This window comes from Euprymna scolopes, chromosome 8, assembly GCF_053919585.1.
Source record: "Euprymna scolopes isolate OS-2025 chromosome 8, ASM5391958v1, whole genome shotgun sequence".
Lineage (NCBI taxonomy): Eukaryota > Metazoa > Mollusca > Cephalopoda > Sepiida > Sepiolidae > Euprymna > Euprymna scolopes.
Window position 1 is genome coordinate 105766353 of NC_136489.1, and position 20000 is coordinate 105786352.

At 35.6% G+C, this 20000-nt stretch overlaps 1 protein-coding gene across 3 annotated transcripts in view; it reads left to right on the forward strand.

Annotated features, from left to right (window-relative positions):
• The window catches only part of LOC145283701 (tetraspanin-33-like), a 299518-nt gene that overhangs the window by 240469 nt on the left and 39049 nt on the right, over positions 1-20000 (forward strand). For all 3 annotated transcript variants that reach the window (XM_080132727.1, XM_080132726.1, XM_080132725.1), the window contains 2 exons: positions 1595-1729; positions 19825-19872. In XM_080132727.1, the coding sequence (XP_079988853.1) occupies positions 1595-1729; positions 19825-19872 (183 nt within the window). The remainder of the gene's footprint in view (positions 1-1594; positions 1730-19824; positions 19873-20000) is intronic.

Consider the following 20000-nt stretch of genomic DNA (forward strand, 5'->3'; position numbering starts at 1 on the left):
TCAATACTCCTTACATTATAGTCTACATTTTCAGCTACCAGTGTCCTCGAGAATTTCTTCCATTTCTTTTTTAACAAGATCGACAATGGTGAGTTGTTTCTCGTCATTTTGCTGCAAATAATTAGCAACTCCCAGAAATGCCTGCTTTCTGTCTGAATCCTCTGATCTACGAAGGTTTTGTTTCTTAGAAAAATCAACATATGAGAATACCTTAGGAATGTTTTTATTGGAATCAAAGTTTGCAAAACATGTTCTGTGGTAACGTTATTCTTGTGAAATAAAGTCAGCTACATAACCTATTCTACCTTGAACAGTGGATACCCAGTCATCGTTTTTTCAGACTTTTTCACAAACTTTTAACACTCTGTCTTTAAACTCGATAGTTTTTACATGGGAAACATCAACACCTCTTTTCTTTCTATCAGATTTTTCTCCATAACCACAAAAAAGACAATGTTCCTTAAAGTTAAACACACAAAAGTTTGATTTTAAAGATGGCGACCGTCGACCCTTTTCAGCAACGTGTGGTAAACTTTTTTTTACTTGAAAGAGAGGTATTCATAACCAATATCCAAGTTAAAAGCCTTTGTTAGCATTTTGTTTGAGGTTCAGCCAAATGATCAGCTAGATTGACTGGACTAATGTGTTAGCAAACTCTTAAAATGTATCCATGCAATTTTAAAATTTTATACAATGAAAAATCTTTTGTAATATTAATATGCGTGACAAATATTGTCATGTTGATAATACATGACTTTGTGAGCATTAATTATTGGACTAAAGAATTATATTTGATTTGAAAAGAGTGAAAAAAGAAACATCTCTTACTTCAGATGGGAGGATAGTGATTGAAACTATCTGTGAATGAGAGATAAAGTTACAATTATCTGCCCCAAAATGCAGAAACGAATTCATAGTGCAGAAATTTGGTTTGTGAGACAATGTTAGCGGTCGTTTGGAAGAATTAGATTTCTAACAAGGAAATACAGACTAGATGGCTGATGGAAACTATCAAAAGAAAAATGACTTTCTTTGAACATATTCATCATCAAAGAGTTGTAGAGCATAGTCATAGAACATCTAGTATTAACTGGTAGAATGCCAGGATCAAAAAATTAAGGTCAACCAAGACGCACTTGATCGATTGGATAGAAAGTTGAGCTGTTTCAGGCTATGGATAGACATCAGCATTGGAGAGCCGTGATCGTCAATGCTGTTAATGGTAGGGATGATGATGATGATGATGATGATGATGATGATGATGATGGTGGTGGTGGTGGTGGTGGTGGTGGTGGTGGTGGTGGTGCCATGAAAACTAGTACAATAAAAATCAAATAGTGGTGCGAGAGATATATTTTGATAAGTGTTATTCAGTGATAATTTGTTCCCTGTGAATTGCAGTTAATAAAAGCATGTGAATGTTTTGGATAGTTTTGTCCAACTTCATATTTAGCTCTTTTATATATTACTGAGGGAAGCTTCCATTGAAAGAGACAATATTCATGTCCTTTCATTTCGCGTTTTTGTTTTGCATCTACCTAAGAAGCGCTCGTCTTGTCACATCTTATCCGAAATATCTCTTTGTCTTTTCCAGTTCAAATGCTGCGGTGTGAGCTACAGTGAAGATGGGTACAAAGACTGGCAACAGAATATTTACTTTAATTGTTCACGTTCCAATCCTAGCACGGAGCGATGTGCTGTACCTATGTCCTGCTGCATTTTCAAAGATGTGAGTTCACTTACTTCTTTTTGATTATCTATGATAGCTTATTACTGTATTTCTTTTTTTTTTTTTTTTTTACTAAAAATCATCACTTAAAGACTATTCGGGGATTAAGGGGTTACAAGAGCACACACAAAGTAAATAAAATAAAATAAATAAATTTTAAATGTTATGGTCCACAAAATAAAAAATTAAAAAATTAAAAAAACAAAACGTTTACAAGTGTTTTTGATATAGATGTATATAAGAATACTATGATAAGTATGTTTTAACTTAAATAGGGATGGTATAATAAAATTGTGGGGTCTGCATTCGCGCCTGGCCTCCATAGAATAGAAATAGGCACAAACTTTAATAAAGACTTTTCATATCTATCTGCGTAAGTATACTTTGATAATTATGTTTCAGTTTGAAGAAATATGGTATAATAAAATTATGGGGTGTTCGTTCGCACCTGACCTCCATAGAATGGAAATATTTCACAAAGTTTAACAAGGTTTTTTTTAATATATATCCACAGAATATTGTGATAAGTGTTTCAGTGTGAACAGGTAAGGTATAATATATTATGGGGTTTATCTATTTTATTTTTACTTTCATCATATTTTGCTTTGGTTTTGATACCCCCAAATTCGAAGCTATCTCTTTGCAACACTTCCTTTTCATAACCTATCATACTTTCATAAATCAGATTCCATTTTCTGTAGGCTGTTTTTGAACCCAGTCAACGACGGGTACCTTTGCTAGTATATATATATATATATATATATATATATATGTATATATGTATACATATATATATATATATATATATATATATATATATATATATATATATATATATATACAAGCAGAGGTACCCGGCGTTGCCCGAGTGTTTGTTGGTGTAAAAGAAAAAAAAAGTGTTTCGAACTCGTGACGAACCCGAAGGAGCAAAAGAAAGTGAAAGAAAACATGAACTTTTACACCCATGATACGAAGCCATAGGAAGTGGAATGCGTTTAAATTTAGCGAGATCAATGAAAAAGCTGACTTGGAGAAACGAACGTTGGCTGGAGGTCAGTTCAGCTGTCCATCGTATCATTTATTTGTTTCTCCCATGATGTTGGGGAAAACCAACTCCCCACAAAAAGGGAGTGTCCAAATGAATAGCAATCTCTGTAGGGTTATCCCCACATTGATCAAAGCTAATTCCTTTCTGGACGTCCCGGCACGAAAGGCCGGGAAACTACCTTCACTTTCGATTCAGTTTCGCTTTTATACGAAAAACACAAACAAACACGCAAAGCGATGAAATAGCATGAATTTTATAAAAGTCGATCAAAATAAATCTGAAGACGATGTCCTTTCGCAAATCATAGATATTATAATCTAGGGAGTATATAAAAAGTTCTAAACATAGTAAACCCTCCCTCCGAGAACCCCGTCAAAAAAACCTTTGCTGGACATACAAAAACGCATGTTGCCGTTTTGTCTTTTATATATATAGATGTATGTATATGTATATAAGTATGCATATATATATAATTATAAAAATAAATTAGATGTTAGTGTTTCATGCTTTCGCAATCATTGGTGTAGGAAGTTATAATTACTGCCGTTTGCTAGATTCGAACCCAATTACAAAGTCAACCCTCAACCCAATTAGCGAAGATGTTAACTATATGCCATCCGCAGTTAACACGAGTATTAAGGGAAATTTAATTTGGTATAACATAGTAAGCAGTCATAGAGCATTTTAACGATCGGAATTACATATCATTATTTGATTGCCTTTTCTTAATTCCTCTGCATGGACTCAACTTTAATTATATTAGAGAGGCTTATAATTAGAAATATTAATAATTATTTCTATAGCTACAGACATTAGTATTTTATGTTATATTTTACATATATACAATGTTGTTATATATATATATATATATATATATATATATATATATATATATATATATATATATATATATATATATATCTTTCGTTTCAAGACTCCAAGCATAGTTTTGGGACACAATTGCCATTTTAGGTCAATTTTCAAAACAGATAATGTATAAGTGTTATACCATTTTTCTAAACCAAAATTTCACGAGGAATCCAATAAAACAAAAACGAATACAAAATTTTGATGGGAAACCATGTTTTCAAGCAATTTTTTCATGACGGCCGGAATCGCACTTCCCGTTTTTTTGTCCCAAGGACCGTATCCTGCAGATTGCGAAACTATTTAAGAAAATTACTCAAAACCTATCAATCATAAGTGTTAGGCCATCTTTCTTAACCAGAATTTTGTGAGGAATCCAAAAATAAGGGAGAGAATACCAGATCTTGATGAGAAATTGCCTTTTTTGGCCAGGTTATGGTAACAACCCATCCGAATTTGGGGATACTGGAAGTTTTCAACAACACATAACGAAAAGGGTTCTTAACCTCTCATTAAGACATCTTTTTATTGAAGAATGATGGGTAATGGATACATAAGATTCCCAGTTTAAGTTTAGAAATGTCTGAAATGAACAGAAGACAACATAACAAGAGTATACTAGTACTGATGCAAAAATCTGTTATCAAAAGGAAGATAGTTTAAGACCAAGTGCTCGGTTGTACAGTTCTATAATGTTTTTGGAGCGAGCAGCTCGTTTTGCATCCAACAGATTTTCCCCCAGCTCATCAATATGTTTCGCACTCACAGGACTGTACTTTTCCTTCCCTAACCATTTCACAATTAGTTTTTCTCCGAGTTTTGAAAATTTACACCGATTTTCCTCCGGTACCTCTGCTAGACTGCAAATTTTAGCAGGGTACCAAGTGTTACTGTACAACGCCCAAACGATTTCCCCTGGAGGATGATCATTGTCACACTGTCCCTCCTCATCCTCGCTTTCAAACTGATTCATCGTCAGTGTGGCCATTGTCGTCGTCATCATGAATGCGATCGTTTTCATCATCGCTGTCATCGTCATCATCATTCTGCTCATCTATTTCGATGTTTTGGTATTTTGGTTTTTGTATTTGGTTTTGTTACCTTTGAGTTGAGAAAAAACATTCTGTTGTTTACACTTGCCACATGGTTTGTCACTAATACAGTCTGTACAGGTGAACTGGTTTAGAATCATTCGGTCATCACTAAGTTTGAGGCTGTGCAGACTCATGATACCTGGAATTTTACAATGCTCTCTGGAGCCACTAGCGAGTTTTCTGAAATGCCCAAATTTCTCAATGGTGAAGAAATCAAATTTCTTTGTTGACGGTTTGATTGCACTGGTGATCACGCGATGGACATCGTCCAGATTCTTAATACCTTGATCATACTTCATGACACCACGAATAAAAGCACATTTGACAATAGAACCAATGCTGTCAGATGTACTTTTTCCTTCGTGAGACTCGAAGAAGTTGAAGAAAGCAGATGTAATATCGAAAACTTTTGGTGCATGAATAAGATCGCCTGCAGCAAACCCAGATTTGAATTGGGCACCACAGCCATCACTGAATCGTGCCCATTTTTTGATAGGTCGTTTCAGATGTTCACGAATAACTTCAAACATGCGTTTCTCAAACTGTTGAATTTGTTGGTGTGAGTGATCCTTGTCATCGCTGATGAAAGTGATGGCTGCTTTCCAAATTTCCCCATCATCTGAAAGGAACTCCAGACAAATAGGGTACATTGCCACTGTCATTTTGTTGGTGGAGTAGACGAGTGAAGTGGGATTCTCGTTATACTGAATATCTAAGTTCATCTGATAGTCTTCTATGGATATTACAGTATCCATTGTCAAGTTTTTCCGTGCCTTCTCATGAGCGTTCCACTGTTGATGTGCCGTGAATATGTGAAGGCGTAATGATTTGCACATGTCAGTCAGTTTTGAGAATGCACTTTGCATAGTCAGTGTTTCAGGAAACAAATTGAACACAGATTTTTCAATGGACACAAGTTTACCCTTCACCTCTTTCTGAACGGTTCGCATGTCAGACCGCCATTGTGAAAGTGTTATCTCTTTTGCTTTGACAACATTTGGCAGTGATAGTTTTATTTTGTTTGGACATTCTTTACAATCACCTTTAACACACGACACTTTCCACGTCAAAGGAGTGGCAGAAACTACATCTTCGTGAATTCACATTGTTTCACTGACCAAGTCGCGACACGAGGTTGGAAGGCGTTGCTCACACTTGGATTTCCCCAGCATCTTGTTTATAGCAGTAACAATTCGTCTAGCGTTGGCATGAACAGGGCATGTATTCCTCTCAAGATCCCGTGTGGTTGGAGTCACTGTGTTCTGAGGGAACTCTCTTTTGATGGTGGATATGGCGTATGGACACTCGGAGTGTTCTCGTTTGAATGCAGCTGCAATTTCATTTCGGGAATGCAGCAAAATGTACTTCGGTAGTCTGAACCCATAACGCACTGACACCTGCTCTTGGCCTGGAACAGATCTACTGTTGCATTCATTGAGAACAAATTTACTTATCAGTTCTGGCCAATGAGTGGCTTTGATGGCATTGTTCTTCATCTGGCGCTGATACAATGATTTTTCGTCGTTTTCAGCAATAGCATACAAAACTTTCCATGCAAAGCGCCAGGTACATGATGTTGCTGAGGCCAGATGGTCGATATCCTTATGGTTGTCCTTGGCCACCCTGACAACGTACATGGTGCCAATGTTCTTAATCTCCTGAGACACATTTCGTCGACTTGTGACCATTTCCTTAGCGATGGAGGCAGCTTTGGTTGAGATTGTTCTGCTCTGAGGTATGTACTCTGGTGGAATGACAACAGAGTAATCATTAAGAAGCTGCTCTACCAGAACATTGTCGAGCAACAGTCCAAACCAATATCTCAGCAAAGTTTTTGATTCAGTCTCATTCATGTTGGGAAGTCTGTTGAGAAGTTTATCAACACGATAACGGACTTGTCGGATACTAAGGTCTCCGCTCTTGATTTGAATCTTCTGCAGTTCAATTTGCAAGGGGCCATGAAGGGTGGACAGGTTGACCAAATAGATCATCATCTTTAGACTGTCCATACTGTTGGTTGGCAGAAGACCCTGCAGCACAGTCCGATGTCTGTAATATTTTTTACGTAGGGCTTCGTCAGATGGTTGCGATGGTGCTTCTGTATTCTGCTCGTCATCAACATCGGATGCAGGAGGACTAGAATTCAACTCTTCCTCACTTGCAGAACTACCAGAGTCTCTCTCCTCCTGTTCAGTATTTGCCCCCTTCCTCTTCTGCCAAGTTGCTAATTGCAGCAAGCGACGAACTGTTGACACTCTTTCGGTTTTGCGTCGCTTTCGTTGTTGCTCAATCTTCCGGCGTGATCGCGTTCTTGGTGTCATCGCTGCTGCTTCTAAAGGTGGTCTGCCACGTTTTCCAGATGTTGAAGTCGTTGGTTTTTCCTCATTTAACGGTGTTGATGCATTTGATGGAAGACAATTTAGTTTTGCCTCACATATCACAAGAATAGCTTTGTAGATCATTGTGTGACTGATCAGTGATTTTTGACTTCAATTGTCCCAAAACTATGCTTGGAGACTTAAAACGTGTCATATATATATATATATATATATATATATATATATATATATATATATATATATATATATATATATATATATATAACGGCTAAATACAAACCAAAAAAGCATAATGGAAAAAAAAACAGAAATAAACAGGGGAAAAATTACTAAATTAAGTCCTACAAGATTTTCTTTTTGCTTGCAAAGAGAAGGTCTCAAAGACTTAATAAAAAGAGTCTCTAGAATTTTTAAATGATAGGGAGAGTGCGACTTACTAAGGATCGTAAACATGTCAGCACTGAAATTCGTGGCACACACATGGTTATTTATAAGATGGTCGCAAATCGCAGAACTATACATATTACTCAGAACATCCGAGGGTGAAAAATTTGCATAACGAATCTTTGAAGGCACATGCTGTTTCAAACGAAAATCTAATCTTTGCGATGTTCGCCCAACATAGTGCACACTGCAACTACATTTAAATAAATTAATAACAGAATTATTATGGTGGGAGGGGAGAACACCTTTGCGAATAGACGGCAACATAGGCCTAGTTGAAAAAACAACATGCGGGTTCAACGCAAAATAACACCGTTGCACAGACAAAGAAATTTGCTTAGCAAATCGGTCACTGATGTTACCTAGTCAAGGTAGATGTAAGTACACAGGACATCTATTAGCTATAATTTCTTTGGGTTTATGAAAATTGGAAACTTGTATATTGATAGTAGTTTCAACAATATCCAAGGGGTAACCATTATTACAAAGGGTCTTAGTGATAAATTTGAGTTCGTCATCCAAATTAACGTCAGAACAAATCATCAAAGCCCTATGTGCTAAAGTTTTGATTAAATTATATTTTTTGGTTTATAAGGCAAAAAGAGTCCCAACGCGTATAGAGACACGTAAAAGTTGGTTAACGATAAACAAAAGTAAGAAAACACAAGGATGTCTTGGGCATCTGTTTATTTCTGTTTTAAATCGTATTTTCCTCGATTTAGCTTTGATAAGTGAGGAACAAAACCTGGTTAGCTAACGTTTATTTTCATTTTTTATTTTTTAAATTCATTATGCTTTTTGGTCTGTATTTAGCCGTTATAAAATTCTGTACCCCACGGAAAATTTTCAAATATATATATATATATATATATATATATATATATATATATATATATATATATATATATATATATATATATATATATATATATATACTGTATCACATAAGTGAGTACACCCCTCACATTTCTTCAAATATTTAAGTATACCTCTTCACGGGACAACACTGAAAAAATGATTTTTTGACACAATGAAAAGTAGTCTGCCCATAGCATAACAGAATCAATTCATTTTCCCCTTAAAATAACTCAAAATATAGCCATTAAAAGCTAAATCCCTGGGAACAAAAGTGAGTACACCCCTTACAAAAGGTTGTCAATATTAACATACATGTCAATTCTCAATATTTTGTGTGCCCACCATCATTATCCAAAACTGCCTTTACCATCCTGAGCATGGAGCTTATCAGAGCTTCACATGTGTCCACTGGAATTCTCTTCCACTATTCAATTACAATGTCGCAGAGCTGGCAGATATTTGAGACTTTGTGCATCTCCACCTTCTGCTTGAGGATGCCCCAAAGGTGTACTATTGGGTCCAAGTCTGGAGACATGCTTGGCCAGTCCATCACCTTTACCATCAGCCTCTTCAGTGAAGCAGTGGTTGTCTTGGATGTGTTTTGGCCATTATGCTGGAACACTGTTAAAAAAAATAAGTGTGTCATGCCTACAGTCATGCATGGTGGTAGGAATATCATGGTCTGGGGCTGCATGAGTGCTGCAGGTATTCGAGAGTTACATTTCATTGAGGGAAACATGAACTCCAACATGTACTGTCAAATACTTCAGCATCCTATGAGCAAGATGTTTATTCACATTGCATTTAATCTTTTGTACATTAGTACTGTCAGGAAAACAGAAAACAGAGAAGGAATTCTAATGTCTGGGGGAAGGAACTATTAGAGTAAAAGGCTTTCTGGCATTTATGGATCTCTGCAGTAAAGGAGTGAGATTTTCCTGCTCGTTGGGTAAACTGAGGGTATGTATGTTTAAAGAGAGTGTACAATAGCAATGAGTTCATCAAAGCACATTCAATTAAAGTATTTGTAAACCAGCGAAAGGACAGGTGTTGGAGCTTGATTGATAGTGCGAGACCCATTAGATCAGAGGTTCTTTTTTGTACTCTAAGAGGGAAAGACTAGTGGTAGATACATCAGCCCAGATGTGGCAACAATACTCCGTGTATGGGCGAATGGTGGCTTTGCAGAGATACAGAATACTCTCAGATGTGAATAATTTTCTAACACGGTAGGTGTAGGCCTCTTATTATACAGTTACTTTAGCAAATATCCTCAATGAAGAAGACCTTTAATCTGCAGTGGAATGATAACATTCAATGCTGCCAAGACTAAACTCCTTTTCTTTTAATAATTACCTTCTCAACTACTCATTGTCATGACTAATGATACACTACCTGAAAATACTTCATTCAAACCCCTCGGCTAAACATTCATAGGCAACATGAATTGGAACAAATATATCGTCATTGCCAAAGCTGCTGCAAAGAAAGTGCTAGATAGTTACTCACACCTGGGAGTGTCCTGTGTATCTTAAAAGCCACTATTCGTTTATGCATGGAATATTGTTACCACGTCTCAGTTTGTCCATCTTCCACTAGTCTCTCTATTTTAGATAAGGTTAACAAAAATACAGTCACTAACCTAACATGTCCCACACAATCAACACAACTCCAACCTCTGTCCCATCGCTGAAATGTTGCAGCTCTGTGCCTGTTTTACAAGTATTTTTATGGCATGTGTATCCCCTCAACGTAAATACCCCTGACTAACTTGACAAGCAGCAAATTCCATGAACAAAGCATCTTTCCCAGAACTGCCCATCTTTAGAACATTGTTTTGCTTGCATGCTTCCTGACTAAATACAACATGGTAGACTTCATATCTAATGTAAACAAGTTCCTGTTAAGTCGTCCTCATAAATAATCAAATTCCACCCAATTTATATTATTAAGGATTGCTTCACTACCACCTTACATTCATTAACCCTTATCCTCGAGTGGTCTTCGGGCCTTGATAAGTGGTTACTCCTAAGAAGAAAAAAAAGAAGATGCCGGAAAACCTTTTACATAAATAGTCTTTTCCTTCAAACTTTTAGACTTTGGAATTCCCTCCCGGGTACCTGTTTCCCTGACTGTATTGACATGCAGATGGTCAAGTGTAATGTGAATAGACATCTCGCTGCTCAACTCCCTACATAGTATCCCTGTAAATTTGGTGGTTCCAAATAGTATCCCTTATGTCAAAGTGACACTGCGCCTTGTCTGGCATAAAATAATAGTAAAAATAAAAAGGTTTTGTTCCAATCAATGCTACTTGTCTATGTTAAACCGAGAGGTTTGAACGATGGTATGGTGTTATGAGTCAGTGCTATCGATGGTTAAGAGAGTTTCTTGTATTTGTTAAAGGAAAGAAGCTTAGTCTTAGTAGCAGCAAAATAGTGATTTTTTAATTTTACTTTGACTTTTCGTGATTTTCGTGACTGTAAATAAGTTCTTGATGAGCTTTTCTCCTTAAGTAATCCAATTTACCAAATTTACACTTCTAACGATTATTATCATATTGTCCTTTTGACCACTGTACACTCTTTAACCCTTATCCTCCAGTAGTCTCTGGGTCTTGATAAGTAGTGATACCTTTGTAAAAAAAAATATATTGTTTTTACTCTAACTCATCATCATACAACTGTTAAAGAACAGCCACCTGTTCTTGTAAGTGAGTAAATATGATATAGGATAGCCGAGGATTCGAACTTGCGAAGCTAGATTTGGAATTGAGAATTCTGATCATAAGTTAAAATAAATAGTACAGAATGTTATTGAAAATGGAATGTAGAATTACCCTTGCTTAGTTCACATGAAATAGTTAGATATCTGTTTATTGAAAAAGGAATATAATGATGTAATTTTGTTTCTGTTAAAGAAATGAAATTAAAATAAGGAATTTAAAAACGAGCAATGGAAAATGTTTGTAAAATGGGTTAATCAAAATTAGGTTAGAGAGTCGGCTTTGTGGAAATGTGAGGCGTGTCAGGCCGGCCACGTGTCTGATATGCACGTGTTGGTCATGCAATGATGTCATGAGTTTTCAATATAGTTGGAGCTTGGTAAAGAGTAAGTCAGTCAGTCAGCCAGTCAGGGGAGAAGAGAGGAGTCAGAGACAGAGCTGACATGGAACCTTGGAAGCGAAGGGGAGAAGAAAGAATCATGTAAAGACTTGAATTCCTTGATGCAAAGCCATTGACCGGTCGAAATGGAATAAACGAACAAGTTCATCTTTTTGTATCTGCATCAACAGAATGAAAGAAAGAAAGGGATAAGGCACAAAAGGTGTGTGTGTGTGTGTTATGATGCAATGTTTATCTCCCCTATTTCGGGAATAGATTAACTCTTCTAGAGACTTAAAATGCAGCTATAACTAATTGTCATGGCAATCATTGATGGCAGCCATTGCCACAGTATCTAACTAGATTTTCTGTAACATACTATTTTTGTACTTCTGTAAATACACTCTTCTAAATATACCAACTTGTTGTCCTAATTATCATCGGCATTTCAATGTCACGTCAGTATATAAAAAAAGAGAAAGGGGCAGAAACGTGGATCGAAAGGAAAGTGTTTTTTGTTTTATTTTGTTTTGTTTTTGTATGTGTGTGTGTGTGAATGAGTGAGGTTAAAGAAAGATAGGATGAAAGAAAAAACTGAAGCGAAGATTGAAAAAAAAAATGTAAGAAAGAAGAAAGCAAATAAAAGACAAAAGAAATAGAAAGGAATAAAGACAAAATGAACAGCTATTATTTATGGCATCGTTATATGTGGCTTGTCACACTTCAGTTTAAAATTTCATTTTTATCATTTAAACATGCAGATTGAATGGATGTATCTTATTTCAGATGCATTCACACATTTTTATAGGAGTTTCTTTTTATGCATTTTTTACTAAGGAGTCACAAATTATCAAGGCCAAAACTAACTTGAGGATAATGGTTAATGAGGTAAATGGATTATCAGTTTAAGTCGTGAATTATTTAAATTGAAGGTTGAGACGATTTGAAAACGATGTTATTCTCATATAGTTTCAGCTTGTCGAACTCAGGAACTTTTATTTTGAACTCAGGAATCTGTGTAGATTGCGTGCTTTGCTTTATTGTTTCTCATCAGCACTTGAAATTGTTTCGTCCACAGTTAAAAAAAAAAGAGAGGCTCTCTTTTTTTTAGTAAATTTTGATGTGACAATGAATGGAATTAACAAAATTGTGTTTTTTTTCTGTAAATCGCTTGAGACAAGGCATGAAGCCACTTGAGCTAACAAGAAGGAAAGATGATTATTGGAAAGACAGGAGATGCCCATTGACCTTAGTTTTGAAAAGACCAAGGCTGTAGGTAGAAGGAAAACAGTGAGCAGGAAGAGAGTTCCACAACCTTGCAGTCATTGGAAAGAAGCTACTGGAATAGGAAGCTGTATTACAATGAAGTATGAAAACAGCGAATTGATGAAGACCTGTAAATCAATGAGTCAAACGAGCTGGAACAAAGGAAGCAGGAAATAGATCAAACAATTCTGAGGAACACATACCATAATACTATTTGTAGGAAAGACTGAGACTAGCAACATCACGTCTGTGAGAGAGAGGTTGTAGAGAAGAAGAAAAGGTGGGTGGGGGCTAATTAAATTACAGATACGTTTCTGAAATTCATCAAGAACCTTCAAATAGAACACAGATTCACAAGCTCAAATATGACAACAGTACTCATGATCTGATAATAGATTTGTAAAGAAAGAGAATAGTCTCTGGTGTGATAAAATGCTTAGAGCGGTAGAGAGAACCGATTTTACGAGAAGCTGAAAGAGCAATGGATTTAATATATGGACTCCAAGAAAGATTTGATCAAAAAGAAAGACCAAAAAGTTTCAGAGTCGATTTCTTATCGAGAACAGAGTCATCCATAAGAACATCAGGAAGATAAGAGACGCGTCTACAATTGAAAGGCAATAGCTGAGTCTTAACAAGATTAAATGAAACAAGTCATTTCTTACCTCAATCCATAACTGAACTCAGATCAACTTGTAGATCAACTGCATATTTCAACTGATCCGAGGAAGATGGGCAAGAAGCAATGCCAGAATAAAGGATGGTGTCATCAGGATAAATGCTTCTAAATAATATTCTCTGGAAGATCATTTATATAGAAAATAAATTACCTATGAAGACAGTTTATGTCAAGTATATGTTGATATTGGATTTGAAGACAACAATGTTGTATTCTGCAGTGAAACAGTCGCGTGGTAATGTGTTCAAAAGACGCCAAGCCCTTGCAAACCAGGTCAGTTCATGGAAATCTTGTCTGATGCTAGGCACATGGAGGAAGAAAGGAAAATGTTATTTCTTAGTGGTAGCAAGCTGTGATCTGTCTATTGGTTGATCAATGAAATAGATTTATAGATGTTATGCCTTGTCTCAAAGTAATATTTATTTTATCTAGCTCCAACTTCAATATTCTTCTGTCTGTTCCGTTACTTATTTCCATAAAGTATCTTTCATAGACTTTCTGTGATGACATATAGATTATTGATTGGTTGGTTTGTTGGTTGGTTGGTTGGTTGGTTGGTTGGTTGGTTATTGGATTTTATGGTAACCCTTTTTTAGGTCGTTTTTATACTACAACCGTGCATAGGTTTTGTATGCGGTTGGTTTTTAGATTCATTTGTTTTGTATGTGTATATTTTGTAAGCAAATAGTCTGTAAACGATATTTTCGATTTAACCGATTGATGGAACCATGACAGGTTTTATCACTTTATGTTAGAACGAACTTGGGAGTTGTGAAAATTTAGGGATGTCTCTATAGTTTATATAAAAGTTAGGAATTACTATAGGCTATATAAAAATTAGGAATGTCACTATAGTCTATATAAAGACTAGCTGGGGGGGGGGTACCCGGTTGCCCGAGTGTTTGGAGGTGTGTGTGGTCGGGCGGGGGTGGTGGGTATTAATGAAAATCTAAGAATAAGCAAAGTAAAAAAGAAAACAGAAAAAACGAACGCTAAAACTTAAGCGAGGGGTACCCGGGCGGTGTGTGTGTGGGGGGGGGGGAGTTAATCAAAACCTCGAAAAGAAAAGCACAAAAAAAACTAACGTAAGGCAAACGAACGATGTTAAATGTAAAATCGTAAAAACAAAAACAAACAAGAAAACAGAAAAACGAACGTTAAAACTGCTTTAAAAAATCTGAAAAATAAAAACAAACAAAAAAAAACACGTGAAAATGGCTTAAATAAGCCTGTTTCGATATTAAAATTTAAAAAATCGGTGGGTACCCGGGTGTTTTTGGGTGTGTGTGGTCGGTCGATCGGGGGGGGGTGTTAATGAAAACCTAAGAATAAGCGAATTTTAAAAAAACAGAAAAACGAACGTTGCGTGAAAAATGGCTTAAATAACACTGCTTCAATATTAAAATTTAAAAAATCGAAAAAAAAAACCTCTCACACCACGATTCGAACCAAAACGTTTAGATAATGAACCAACGCTCTAACCAACTGAGCTAACACGATACACATGAAATTCTCTCCGTTCTTCAAATATTTAAACTAAATCAGGTCATGACGTCGTCTGACGCATGCGTAGAACTGATCTTGTCATGAGAGGACGGTTTTTGCTGACCCCCCTGTAGAAAATTGTTGATTTCAGGTTGAAAACATTAACGTTTTTGGCCAATTTTTCGATATTTGTCGTCCGGAGGGTGGAGCTTCAATATGATACCAAGTTTGTTAATTTTTGTTCTGTCTGTCGAAAGTTTTTAGCGGACACACAAACATACATACATACATACATTTTCGCTTTTATATATATATATATATAGACTAGAGAGGGGTACCCGGCATTGCCCGGGTGCTTTTCGGGGTATGTGAAAAAAACCCGAAGCGTTGACGATGCGCAGTTGGAAAATAGTAAAGTGTTAAAAAACAAATAGATGCGCATTTTTGATTGACGTGACGGCGATAGGTAATTCAGCAGTTACGATTTTGTGCGGGACAGTTTTGAATAAATCGGTTTGTTTGTTTTTAAAAACCCGCTCCCTGTTTATTAGGAGGAGCGAAATGAAAGCTACAGTCTGATATGATGAAGTCGACATTGAACAAACGTTACTTCACTCTCTTGAGACAACTGGCTTTTGGCCTGTGGTTAGAGTCGAGTTTCACTTTTTTTTATACCGAAAACCGAATGTAACGCGTGCCAATGCAAGAAATGTGGAATAATTAACGTTTGAAAGTCAATAAAATTAAATAGACAGGCGAGCTCCGTGGATATCTCTGAGATATTACAATTTATAGATGATATAAAAAGTTTTAAGAAGTTGTGAAGCGAGCAAGCGCTTCTTTGAAAGAAGCCTTTCGTGGACATCGAGGAAAAGCGAATATACATACACACATACATTTTCGCTTTTATATATATAGATTACGGATGTATTTATAGTCTATATAAAAGTTAGGGATGTCTCTATAGTCTTTATAAAATTTAGGGATGTTTCTATAATCTATATAAAAGTTAGGGATGACTATAGTCTATATAAAAGTTAGAGATAATTTAGGGATGTCTCTATAGCCTATATAAAAGTTATGAATTTATCTATAGTTTTCAAAACTCCCAAATTGGATCTTAACTACCGAATACAGTTTTGTGTCATATCAAAAACGATCGGATGGGGATAACTTGAGTAGGGGTGAAAATAGAATAAGCAGACACAAAAATTACAAACTGCTGAGAAAGATGGATTTCAAGTAGTGGGATAGTATACAAGTGTGTCCAAGGCAGTTTAATCTTGTGCTTGGAACAAATAAAATTTAACACATAGATGTGAACCTTGAGTTTATTTTTGGCAGGCTCATAATTCTTGCTTTCCTTATTTTATCTTCTAGTCCTCACATTCCATGAGTGATGCTTCTGACGAAAGTGGAAGAATTGTTTTTATAATTGGAATCTATTTGTTTCACACTTATTTTTGGCTAGAGCTTTTAGTATTTCTTTTTTTAGCTCCTAAGATCAGATGGCTTCATACCTTGTCTGAAGCAATTTCTATGAAATAAAAAGATGGGATCCTGGCAGGTTCTACCATTCTGGGATTAAAGTAGTTCTGAGAGTAATGGTAACTAAGAAGTAACTTCATGCTGGACAAATTTTACCAAATTTAGGCTTCACTACCAGATACACGTTCATATCATATCCATGGATGATGGCATATTTGGATACTTTTGATGAAAATATGTCACCTGTAAAAACATTGGCTTCAGATATAATATTTTAATTTGGAGATTTCATTCATCAACTCATCAACTATTGGCGACAAAATGATTTGCTTTGATGTAGTGCGAATTGACATCCGATTACCAATGAGTGTATCATCTATGGAGAGAGCCAGATTATGACGCTGGACCTTTTTATGGTTGGGTTTTGTTATGTTGTCTATTTAACTTAAAATTAACCCTTTTTGGTGATATTTAATGTAGAAGTTCCAAACGAATTGCAAACATTTCAGCGGTTTTTAGATGAAGATTGATAATTGATATTATTTAGATTATTTGCACTACAGTTCACAAGAACCCATAACGTAATGGATAAAGTACTGAGTAAAATTCAATTCTAAGTGAAACTCTTCCTCAGTGTGGGTGATACTAAAAATGAAATTATGACTTCTGCACCTTCATGGTTGACAGAACGAGAGCATGCTCCTGTGAATTAAATAAAGGGTTCTGTTCGAAATTCCTTTCAGATTCTCTGTTTGACAAGATACACCTAAATAAAGTTGGAGGTTACATTGACTGAAACATTATGAGAATAATACTCAAGATGAGAACAGTAGTTTGAATAATCCAAAAATTGTAAAAAGTTGCTGTTTTTCTCATCGCTAGTGGTAAACTGTGTGTTTATATCTTTCCTAATAGTATTAGATGTAAATCAAGAGTCGGCAACCTACAACCCACTGGCCCGATTCAAAGATATTTTGCCTGACCTGCGAGCCTGATTACCATTGTCTTCATTTTTAACATGAGAGACGAGGCTTTTGAATTCAACAAAATGCCTGCTGTTATCTTCTGATCCACCCAACTGAATTTAAATACTATGATCGCAAAAACACGATTAAAACCCAATCACTTGAATTTCTGTGTACAAAAAACTAAAACTAAACATGAAACAAAACACTTTGACCGACTGACCGACCAGTGACAGACGTTAGGCAGGGAGACCTTCAAAGGGACTTTGTTGTTTCATGTGCCTTTCTGTTTCATTCTTCTAACCCTAACCCTCATTTGTTTGTGTGTGTGTGTGGTTTGTTTGTGATACGATTTTTAATAACAGTTTCAAACATATACCTCATTATTTCGTCCATTTCATTAGGTTAATTGTTTTCTACTTTGAACTATCTTGACGTTCCTTGAGGAAAACTTTTTTTTTTAATTTTAGATTTTTTTTGTCTTTCTTATTTCTAAACACTTATTTTTATTATGGTTTTAAATATTTAGACAGACAAAAATCTGTATATGTTATTTTCCTTATTTTCTTCATTATTGGCCTTCGTCCGGCTGCAACCTGTCATTATAACATGAGAAGGCCTATAGGATCGAATGAGTTGCCGAACCCTGGTTTAAATAAACACAATAGATAGGATCTTCCTTCATAGGTACATCCAGAAGGTCTTTTCATTATGGCCTTTTGCCTAATTGTTTATTTTTTTGTTTAACATTTGTAATTTTACATTTGCAGAATGATTAAAACCTCAACATTTAGACGTGTTTATCTTATGTAGTACAGACATTCGATACTAATTGTAGAAAATGAAAGGAAATAAAACTGTTACAGGTGATTTCACATTCTATGACGTTTACCTTTCGTATAATTGAAGACAAATTTCTATTTTATCCATAACTAAAGAGAAATTAGAGTTTCATACCTTTCACAACAGTTTTTGTGTGTAAATAACCATAATACAGGTATCTTAGTATAAACGTGACCCATTTAAAGTTTTTTTTACTATTGGATCACTATTTATAAAGGCCAAGAGTCACTCGATGATAAGGGTTAAGAAGACGAGAATGATCGTGAATCAAAAGAGGAGGAACATTATGGAGTACTGTTATGAACTGCATATGGGATTGTCTATGACAAGAATGCGTTACAATCGGCAGAGAAACAATCTTATAGCAATGTGTTCCACAGACGGGAGGTCCTTACGAATAAACTTTCTTCGTGGAAATTCCATTTACTGTGTCTTATAATGATGAACGAAAGATTGGAGCTCAGTCAGTTAATAACACGACCAATATTATTGATGTTATTTTGTACTATTGAGTTGAATTAAGATAGAATAAATTTTCAAAATCACCCAAAGAGATGGCATTGTCAACTGAAGAATAATACAGAATTTTCTTCAGAATATATAGTTTAGTGATGAATCCCAAACATTTCTATATGGTCACGTTGGATCACCCTGTTCCTAGTTATTACCCCATGCATTTTCTACCCTGGGTCAAATCGATGAATTTGTGCTTATGAACAATGGAATTAATAAATGTCCACAGAGAAAATATGGGACTCGCATTGCCAAGGCACGTGTTGGAAACAGGTGCATATGCATGTGCATGGGATTCACATGTTTGGTCCACGTGCTGACGTCACAAAGAAGTATAGAATTAATATATACACTTCAGTTAGACTAGAAAACAGTCCGAGTCAGTCAGAGAGTCTGAGTGAGTCTGGGAGAAAGAAGCAATTAGTCCGGAAGTCTGACAGAGTTAGCTGAAACTCCTTAGGAGAAAAGGAGTCAGGAAAATATGATGATATAGCAACTTAGCAGACATCGAATTCCAATCACCAGCTGAATGACTAAACATCTTGTATTTGTTATTTAAGTCTTTTGTCTCCGTTTGTCTTTCAACCACAAGGTAATGTGTTTTGTTTTTATCGTCTTGTATAATGAACTTTGTATGAAAACCCCATTCCAAAGGTTGACTGTATTCCTCTGTTTTATTTGCGTACTCTTTGGTGTATGTATGCGTAAATGGGTGTGTGGTAATTCTACATAAATAATCTTTCTCATCTGAATTTATATTTTTAATTAAAAATTACCTAATCCGTTCTCTATTGTTGGAATCATTGTTGCACTAAAAGCAGGTAAAAATTACATTTTTGTCTGACACATAAGCCAAAGTTAAATCCTTAAAACACGTGATTAACAATTCAAAACCGTTTATCCACTTGAATACTGAGTGAATATAAACGTCTTAATTTAAAATCTGTGTTTTTGTACCGTTGATTGTTTAACAGAAAAGAAATATCTTAAACATATTTACTAGCAAAAAAAAATAAATAAATCCAAACAGTTTTTCGCTGACTCTAAAGATGTCATACTTAAAAAAAATCTTCATTGATTTTTTTTTATTTGGTTCTTCCAGGGTGAACTAAAAAACTCAATGTGTGGATTTGATACAACAAACAAAGAGGTAAGTCATTTTTACAAGTCAACTTAAATTATCAGGTTAGTCATTGATCTCATCATTGGACTTTAAAAGCAAGGGAGATAATTATGGATATTTATCTCACTTTCCTTTTTTAGGTACTTTTTTTTGTC